The sequence below is a fragment of the Cariama cristata genome, unplaced genomic scaffold (genome assembly GCF_000690535.1).
Source record: "Cariama cristata isolate BGI_N322 unplaced genomic scaffold, ASM69053v1 scaffold11441, whole genome shotgun sequence".
Classification (NCBI taxonomy): domain Eukaryota; kingdom Metazoa; phylum Chordata; class Aves; order Cariamiformes; family Cariamidae; genus Cariama; species Cariama cristata.
Window position 1 is genome coordinate 96012 of NW_009597595.1, and position 10228 is coordinate 106239.

At 46.2% G+C, this 10228-nt stretch overlaps 1 protein-coding gene across 1 annotated transcript in view; it reads left to right on the plus strand.

Moving 5' to 3' along the window:
• The window catches only part of GSG1L (GSG1-like), a 57066-nt gene extending 50518 nt beyond the window's left edge, over window positions 1–6548 (plus strand). Inside the window, exon 7 of the mRNA XM_009708952.1 lies at window positions 6526–6548. Within this exon, the coding sequence (XP_009707254.1) occupies window positions 6526–6548 (23 nt within the window). The remainder of the gene's footprint in view (window positions 1–6525) is intronic.
• Window positions 6549–10228: the final 3680 nt, after the last annotated feature.

Genomic DNA, 10228 nt, shown 5'->3' on the forward strand with positions numbered 1-10228 from the left:
AGGGAGGCTTGGGAAAGTGACTTGCTGACTCTGCGCTAATAAAAATTGGAAACCTCCCAATTTTGCTGCCTCTGTCTTGCTGAGGTACACAGCTCGGCCACATACTCATGGCAGTTTGGTGTCCATAACCCTAATAATTGAGGGTCCTGATCCCTCATCAGACCTGCTGGAACAGCTCTCCAGTCCCATGTCACTGCAGGTGGTCTCCCCACAGGCATGATAGTGCTAGCACTGCTCTCCACCTTGGTTTGTCATCAGCTCACCTGGCAACTCCCGCACCTTGAAAATGTCACGTCAGTTATGGGCCTTTCCACAGGCAGACCCACATCTTTCATTTTCACAGGCGTGAAAATGTCTACTAGTACAAAACTGATCTGGGTCATATTTGCCAAGAAAATTCCCTACTTGCCAAGCTACTGGCTAGTGCTCAAATATGCTTATCTCACTATGAAGACTGTCCAAAGGTCTTTGTTTCAAAGAACAAATAACAATTCTCGACATTAGGTGTGCCAAGGAATAGAAACAAGGCTCTATTGGTCCTACATCCAGCCCTGCCCCAGTACTTCAATTTAAAGGACATATAGCTTACCTCCACAGGGGTGCTGACAGCACTGTAAAAGCAAACTGCAAACGTGAAGTCCGGTATCAGGTTAAAGAACAGTGGCCATTCTTCACGACTACATCAGTTATCTACTGTAATGAAATCAGATCAATATTAATAAAGTGACATGAGTGAAGGTCTGCTCTCAGTTCAGTTGACTTATGAATCCAACTTCAGCTTCAGAATCTTCATTATTCATGCTTATTAGGGAGGAAAAACCGTTAGTTGCTGCTGCTCAGGATGGCACAAAGCCTTACAACCTTCAGATGAAAGTCTCCTTCCTGGAACAAGCCCCATCAAGCCCTAATTGGCCTGTACCTGATCAGAGGATTCTCCTTAACGTTGTTTCCAGCTTCATACACTCCCACTCTTCTTTGTCGCATTACCCATGCGATGGGCTCACAGCCAGCTAAGAATTGTTAATGGCAAGAGAACGACATGAGCAGTGCTCTGCTAAAGTCAGAGCAGCCACAAAAGTTACACTGGCCCGTTGGTTATCCAGGGACCTGCTTGTATGAAAGAAGAGGGCACATCACCTAGAGCAGACCAAGTCCTCACCATTGCTTGGTCAACTCAACGCCTCCATTCCACCAGCGGAGTAAATGCCGGCAGATCACACTGAGCTCTGTTTGAACCCTTCACACGGACATGGTCCTGTACCAGTAGGACACAAGGCCGTATCACCAGAAGTTACTCCTGCTGCTCACTTCAACCAGTATTTCATTCCCTGGAGGACTTGTTGGCTGCCCTCACTTAGAAATGCTCTGAGGCTGTTCTGGTTTGAACCAAAGAGCATATAAGGAATATTCACTTATCCTCAGACATCGTGCTTTTTTCTGTCATTCCACAAAGACAAAACGGGGCACCTGGTCTTTGTTGAGGGGCAAGGATTTAGGGGGAGTGCTGCTATAGAGTGAAACAATAAAAACTTTAAATAAAAGAACAAGCCTGAGCAATCATAGAAGACAAACACCAACTGGCCAGGTGATTTTAGAAGAGAGAAAGTTAAAGATTTGCAAACAGTTCAGCAGCACTGTGAGAGCGCAGGTAGCATGAAGGGCCTTACGCCAGGCCAGGACCAGGGCAGCATCTCAGGTTCCTCTGTTGACAAGACTAAGCTATCCATTTTGAGAAGTGGCCTTAAATTATAAATTTCATCAGACGCTTGATTCCAGAGGATCGGGGCAGTGCAATAGTCAGTCTTGACAATTCTATATTAAACCATTTAATGCCCATCACTAAACTATAATTTTCCTTTAACTGGGTTTAAACTTGCCTGAGCCGGGCTAAGACCAGCATCAGGGAGCTCTAGCTATAAATCGGCATCCTCTGCTCTCACCAAGCTGCCTTCCTGTGCAAATACATGGCGCTGGCCCCTATACATCTGATATCCCCAGTCATGTTTCGTTCATACCAAACTTAGCATTTCCCTCGCAAAGCTCTAAACACTCTTAAGAGTCTATTTGCTGTCATTTTTGACCTTGGGGGTCTCGACTTTTTCTTTCAGATGTGCAGGGCTGGGTTGTGCACAGTCCCTACACAAAAACGACAGAAGTTTCACATCAGGATATTTTTTGTTGTTGCACAGTTATTTATTACCAAGAAATGCTCACTGTTCTGAGGCTCCAGACAGCAACTGTACCTGATTTCAGACATCTGTATGTCCATGCTGCTTCCACCCTCTCCTCCAGTCTTCTCCGACCACTAGGCAGTAATATCATGAGCCTGCTCCTTAGATCAATGTGCCTGGGACCCACAGGGCAGATGGGACAGGTACGGATGATAGATGTAGAACAAGGGGTAAGAGAGAGGCAGGAGAAGTGTCACGAAGGGCAAGGAGAGACAGATCTGGTGACAAAGCCAAAGAGGAGACAAGTGGCTCAGAAGAGCCAAGACCTGAGCAGGCAATAGCGTATTCTTACTGTCTGCAGCTAAAAGCCTTGGTTGTTATTTGAAGCAGACACCCAGGCTCCAGGACACCAGCTTTTCTCACAGAAATTTGAAAGATTATTCAAAATGAATTCAGCATTAAAAAAATTATATAGTCACTGTTTTGGCAGTGTGGGCATTTTAGGAGGGTCACCTGACAAAGAGGAGGCCTCAAAAAAAGTAATTTTATTCTCATACCATCACCCTGCAGGCATTTCCCCTGGGTCCATCCCACAGCTCTTCCCCCATCCTCCCACCTCTGGCTGTCTACACTAAGATTTATGCAACCGGCCCCTCAGTGCTTCACTCTAAAGCATATTGTCATTTTTTTTCTATTCAAACAAGATCATCAGAAGAACCCTAGATTTAAAACATGGTGGAAATGATTCATAAAAAAAAGAATATCCACTGTTTTTTCTTGGCCGCAAGTGCCACAGAAGGAAAGCAGTGCTGGGTTTGCAGGCAACTTTCAAATGTCTCCAAATTCAGTACTACGAAAAGTCTATTACACAAGCTCAGCTGGAGAGGGCAAGGCACAGACGGCAGACAAGGTCACTCTGACAACAGGGAACATGCTTTGTATGCTGAGCAGCACAGAGCTGGAAAAAGGCAGACAACAAGGGCTTGACGCATTTGACGTGTCGCTCAAAGTTGAGTCAAGGTTTCTCCTTGTGGAGGTACCTGACAGCTGCAATCACCCATCTATTTCATGTCAGCATTGATTTTAACTCCAGATCTTGCCATTCTTCCTGTAATTTATTCAGTTCATAGTGATTCACTACATAAAAACAGGTGGAAAAAAATCCCCTCTGATAAAGCACCATGCTTACAGGTCTGAGATCCAGCCTTGCTATATTGAAAGCAATGGGAATTTCATTCCTGTCTTCAGGGAAACCCTTGCCCACTAGGAAACTCCAAAGTTCGTGGTCTCAGGTCTGTCCTCATTTACCTCTGCTAAAATCCAGACTAACATTTTGCTTTAACAAGCTTCAGATTGCTTCTTAAGAAACCAGCTCCTCTGACTCTGAGATAAGCATGATGATAAAAGTAAATTCAGTCCCATGTTTAGCACTGCAGCCAGTGAAAATTAAAGGGTGGAAAAGGAAAACAAAATAAAGTGGTAGTTTATAATACTTCTTTGTTTCCTCCAGTGCACAGGTGAATTGGAAACATTTCTTATATAAATTTCAGTGAGATTAGTTATGAAACATGTTTTCTGTCACTCTTTTAAATTGCATCTTTCAGTAAATGTTCCATCTCCTACAGTTAATCCTGGATTTATTAAAAAAAAAACCAAACAAAAACCAAAAAACAAACAAACCCGAAAACCCAACCAAAAAGAACACACAAAAAAGCCAAGCCTGTCCAACACTGCTGAAGATGTGAAATGAAGTATTTCAGATTGTATATGCACCCAAATAGCCTCTCAGTTACTGTGCATATTTCATTTTCCCCCAGACTGTAGGTAGGGACTGTTGCTCACTTAATGTTCAGATAGTTTTAGACTGTAAGATATTTGAGGACAAATATGTATATTTTTAACAAAAAAGTTACAACATGCATTTTTGTTTCAGTTGCTTTAAAATGGGGGTTGCTCTTGTCAGAATAAGTTTCCTACAGCAAAAAGTATTTCCTGAATGTGGAGTTTCGTAGTGAAGATTAAGGAATGCCTGAGATTCAGCTCTGAATAAATAACCAGTACCTTTGTGTTCTTTGTGCCAGAAGATCACCTTTTTCTACTCCTCCTCTTGCTCCCAGAGCAGCCCCTGACTCTAGAGCAGCTCTGGCTCTAGGTCCTCACACGCTTACCAGGTTTCTGAGTCTGGTGAGAAACGAACAATCAATATCAGCTTCATTTGTGCCAAATTCCAACTTTCTGACCACCTCCACAGCATGACCCAACACACTACAAGCCATCCTTCCTTGCTTTCAGGAGAGACTGAGAAACAGCAACTCAATGTACCAAGGCAACACAACAAAGATGCCCAGCTCCAGGCCACCCTCGCTCCCAAAGGCCTGAGCTACAGACTCAGACTTAAGCAATCCATCTGAGCCAGAGGGCTTCAAGTAACCCTGTTTTCTCCTTTAAAAACTTTTATATTTATGAGGGACTCTCCTGCAACAGGTATTATAAAGTCAGTACGGAAGGGGACAGCCCAGAGGCGCCAATGGAAGAGAAGGATGGTGAGATGGGACTCAGCCAGGAGAAAAATGAAAGCAGAAGCAGGAACTGTGGGGCAAATAAGTTATTTTCATAGTTAGGCAGAATCACTGAATCACAGAATAACACAGGGTGGACAAGGCCTCTGGAGGTCTCTAGTCCAGCCCCTTGCTCACAGTGTGTCCATTAGACCAGGCTGGATCAGGCTGCTTAGTTCCTTCTCCAGCTGAGTTCTGAATACTTCCACGGATGGAGATCCCAATGCCTCTCTTGGCCTCTGTCCCAGTGTTTGAACGTCCTTGGGGTGAAGAAGCTTTTCCTTATATCTAGCTGGCAATTCTTGTCTTCCACCCCCGTTCAGCCAGTTTATGAAAGCAAGGCACTGCTGGGGAAGGGTGCTCCCTCAGTACATGTGTGCTCTTGCTTTCTCTCCCGCCTTTTATAGAGCTCATTTTATGCTCCTTTTTTGGCTCTGTTTTTATCCAGTAGCTCTGTTACTGTCTGCTTTTCCAATTATAAACTATAAATCTAAATTTGATTTAAACCTGACAATTACGCTGTGATCTTTCAAAGGCCTTAATTAACCCTATTGCAGCCAATAGGTGTGAGGCATGCTCTTTAGGACCTTAGAAATTTGGCGTTTAATTGCATCCAATGCGGAGAAGGGTGCAGGGAGGTGGAGAAGGGAATCTGTAGCTAAGTCAAGTGACCGGTACGAACAGGTATAGATCTCGTATAACCCATCCAGACCAGGATTTTCTGCTGTCTTCCACCACAAGAGGAATATGAATACACCAGATGCACAAGAAAACTCATTTGGTCACTGGTATCGCTACAAAAGTTTGTCATGTCCTTTGGCTGTTAGAACTCTTAATCATGATCTGCACAGTGGGTATCTTGGTGTTCCCCTTCAAGGTCCAGGCATTTCGAGCTGCATTCGCTACCCATCAGGCCAATTCCAGTCTACAGGGGTACAGCTTCCTCTCTTGCCGGTAGTGTTGCCAAACTAACTAAAATTTAGCCATGGGATAAAAAAGCACTGGGATCTCTCCTGCCGGCAGCAGCCAGGAGAAAAGCACAGGAAACAACAATCCGGAGGGGTACTCTGGCATCCCATGCAGTTGGCATTTCCAGCCACCTAAAACAGCTGGTCAGCCCTGTACATAGTCTACAGCTAAGCGTGGGGGAAGAAAAGTCCGTAACACACTGAGCTGTATGAAAGAAATGTCCTATGATGTCACCACAGGAACAATGATGTCATTCTGTGCTGCCCTTCTGTTTTTATCTTGCCTGTTTATTCATCCCCTAATTCACTGGGTAACCTTGCAGAGCTACCAGGAGAATGAAGCACGTGGGCCCAAGATAAAGGCAGGTCTTCACACTTTGCAGGGATGATCAAGGGCAGGTGCTGTGGCAACCTGTGAGCCAGGCTTTATCCTTTTGCATTCTGACTGCAGTTTGTCCCAGTCAATACAGCAGTAGCTTTCTTCCCTTCCTGTCCTTCCCCAGCACCAAATCCTTGGTTCTCGCAGAGCTGTGTGACTTTTGGGAAGGAGAACACTGATGTGCCAGTGGTTATCACACTGATGAGAGCTACCAATGCTTAGTTGGCAGCAGGGAGGAACTGGTCCTGAATTTATGTGCCTTATTCTCAAACACTTTGTTCTTGGTCATGAGAAGCAGAGGGTTTTATACAGACATGAGAAGCAAATCAGCCTATGGGGAAAAGCAGTTATGGGGAAAAGGCTTAAAATTGTCCCAAAATAGGCCTAAAATTGTCTTATAAGCCTTTCGCTCAGTCCAGAGGAAAAAGCATGTGTTTGTCTTTCTTTAGGGCTTCACAACACCCAGCTCTAAATGTCACTAGCACGCAGAGGAACAGGAGTGACCATCATGCTCAGAAAATACCCCCATTCGCTACGTCAAGCTCTTCCAGCGACACATCAAGCAGCTCTTCACTTTCATCAGAACCCACCAGCCAGCTCTCCATGGTTCAGGATCAAACCCTGCTGGACATTACCTCCATCACTCGATTGGCCCCAGGAGAATCTCCAAACCCTCAACCATTTGAACAAAGAGAGAAAAATTTAGCAATATTGTGTTCCAGCCCACTCGGAACAAGGACTATTCCAGCATCTTGCCCAGCCAGCCCCAGGCTCAGTCTAACACCCAGCTCAGCCAAGCCACAGCAATACTCTGACTCCTCTCCAGTCAGTCCAGGGATCAATGCAACTTCCTTCTATACCTTTTGTCCTCACACAGCACAAAACGTACAAGCTTCAGCATCAGATCACACACTGACCCCAACCAGGAAAAGCACAAGGCCTCCAGCAACAATGACTCCTGAAGATAGTTCCCAGTCTCCTGGCTATTCTAAAACTGGATTAAAGAATACAGGAAAGGGTTTTGAATCAGATCTGGAAGATCCTGATCATGAAAGGTACGTATCCAGACCATACACATGTTTAAGTCCTCAAATGACTCAACCTGCTATAGGGTCATCAAGAACCCCTCATAAAAAAAATTTAAATATCTTTTATGATTTAGATGTTCCCAGTGTTTGTCTTCCAGTAACTACCCTGTGCTCTCACAAAACCCTGTTATCCAAGAAGCAAAATACCATTATTTTCCATACATTCATTTAGCTCTCCAGACCTGATTACAGACCATCCCTGGGCCAGGTTGTCCACCTCAGCTCCTCCAACAGGGCACACTTTTAAGGTGCCTCATTTCCTTCCAAACAAGAAAGCACATCTCTCCCTATACTAGCAGAGAGAAATTCTGCTGTTACTATGAAGCCTGACAGATAAGAGCTGGGAATGGTATTCCGTGACATGGCCGGTATCTCCCTTCCCAAGCTTCAGGCTCCACGGTCTGACCCCAGGCAAGCTGGGTTGATTTCATTCCTCTGAGCCTCTGAACTCCACACTGTGTCTGCCGCTTCTTTCCTTGGCAGGAGATTTGTAACCGCGAAGGAATTCCAAGCTATGGAGAAAGAACTAGAGGATGTAAAAGACGACCTGAAATGCCTGAAGTGGAAAGTGAGACACATTGGTGAGACCGTGCAGCCCCTGGCCGAAGACAGCAAGCGTTACAACGGCTATACCCTGACGGAGCTCAAGGCAATGGTGCAGTTTGAAGACGACCCTTACAAGGCTGCACACAAGATCCTAACTGCACTCTTCAGCGATGTCTACTTGCTACAGCACTCAGTCACTGAACAGGCCTGCAACTCCTGCGCTCTGCCCAAGCCCAAAATAGACCCAGAGTTGTACACGGTGTACTGTGACATTCTGAAAAGCATATTCCCTGGAATCACCAGCCAGAACTTGAGGGAAGAGACACAACACGTGCAGAAAAGCACCCAGAAAGAAGTGCAATAACACCAGAGCCCACAAGATGTTCTGCAAAGCGAGAAGTTTCCGATGATTTTAGAGGACTGAACTGTGGTAGGTACCGTTCGTTGAGTCTATCCCTTTTAGGTATAAATCATCTGTAAAGATATTGGTGAGCTCTGAGCCCTTCATGCCGCTTGCCCAATAAGACAGGGTGGGAAGGCAAACTACGTACTTCCCACATTTTAGAAAAAAATTGCCCCCTTAGTGTCTCTTTCAATATATGGACGATTCCTTGTTTCCAGCAACTACAACTGCTGACAAAAAAATCCAGAGAAGGCATTCTATGTCCAAGGAAGGGCCTTCTCCCAGCCCCAAACAGACCAACCAACCAGCATCTGGGTAGTTTCTATTTTCTAGAGTATATCATTCATTAAATGACATTACTTGTTAGAAACTTGTGCCTGTTCTTTTTTATTTATTTCTATCGTCTAAAAATGCTTTGCACATCCAATCAACCAACAATCACAACTTGAATACACACTGGGATGAGATGGGGGCATGCCGCAAAGCCCTCTCCTCTGCCCATCTCCATCCTGGGTTGGGAAACCAGGGCACAGAGGTCAGCAGCTGCAGTGCACCCAAGCAGGTCTCCGTCCTGGGTAACTGGGGGCCAGGGCATACGACTGTGCAATATGCCCCTAAATCACCAACCCACCAGTGAAACTGGTAAAGGTCTGTGACCTCCACCTCTCCCAAGGTCTGACTGAGCTGACAGACCAGCTCACGTGGGTTAACAACTCTGCTTTGCCTTCCCATGACAATGACGCTGAAAGGCTGGCCCCTTGCAAAGGCCCCCCAAGGCGACCGCTGCTATGGAGCCTGCCCCAAGGGAAGGAGGCTGCTGGTCATGGAGGGGACAGAGGAAAATGGCCCTGGAACTCCTTCCTCCCCATCTGGGACCCAGCAAAGTGCAATGGATGAACAACAGTTTGTCCATCAGGTTCCGCGCACAGGGCTGGCCTTGTAGCCCGTTTTGTAAAGATCTGGTGAGGGTGGAGGGGTGGAGGGATGTTCTTGTACCATTTTGCTCAGTACCAATGGAAGATACCGCTTCCCCACCCTACTGGCTCACCCACCCCCTTTCAGAGAGTCAATGCACTTCTTGGAAACAGTCACTTCCCTGGTCTCAATGCAACAAATACATCAAATCCCAGAACACGTCCGTCCTGCACACTGCTGCTGCTCCCTGCCAGCCCTCCGAGGATGGCCAGAGGAGCAAAAGGTAACCTGTGAGTTCAGCCTACCTTTCCCTCTGCTGGGATATAATCCACTTCTTAAGCTTATTCCAAAAAGAACAGGGAGGAGGAGAAAGAACAAAACTATTACAAAAAACATAAAAGCAGATCATTCCTTGTGTCACCACAGCTCCAGACGTCTTCGGAGATGGGAAGGAGCTGTACACTCCAAGGACACGTGCTGTACCTTCTGGGCTCTTCTCCCTAAGGATGTTCTGACACTCGTATGAGAGGTCCTACCTGTCTTTCAGCATGATCTCTCTCTACTGTTCTCTGTTGGGCTCACTTCTTTTTAAGCTCCTTGTTATTAGCACTTTATTTTACTTACGAGCCGATGTGCAGACACAGGCACAGCACTTTGCCCACGCAGCCTCTCTGTACCACACTACAGCCAAGATCTACGGCCACATCTGGCAAATTACCAGGTAGCTACAGCGATACCCAGGGTTGTGCCCAGTGCATGTCCTCGGGGCACTCACAGCACCAAAGCAAGGGCCTGGGAAAAGGCTGCCCCACACAGCCAGCTCCTTCACAGGTGGGCACAGAGCAGAGCGCAGGGTGGATGGAGCGGCTGGAGATGCCGTGTCCCCTCCAAGCAAATCAAACACCCTGGTGAGCACCACGGTGGATTGCGACAAATCGTCTGGAAAGCTCCGTGTACCATGGAGAGGATGTTTTGTTTGTGTCTCACACAAGCACCCTCTCCTGCAAGCATTTATGTTCTGCTTTCATGGCTCTTTTTTGTAGGAAAAAGTGTCCCTTTGGTTCAGACGGGTGGGAATAGGCTGGCCCTCCTCTCACAGAACTCACATAGGTACCGCTCCAGACTTGCTTTTCTATGACAGACCAGAGCCCCGACTCTCTCAGAGGTCTCTCTTCAGAACTTTCCATAATCTCCAGTGAA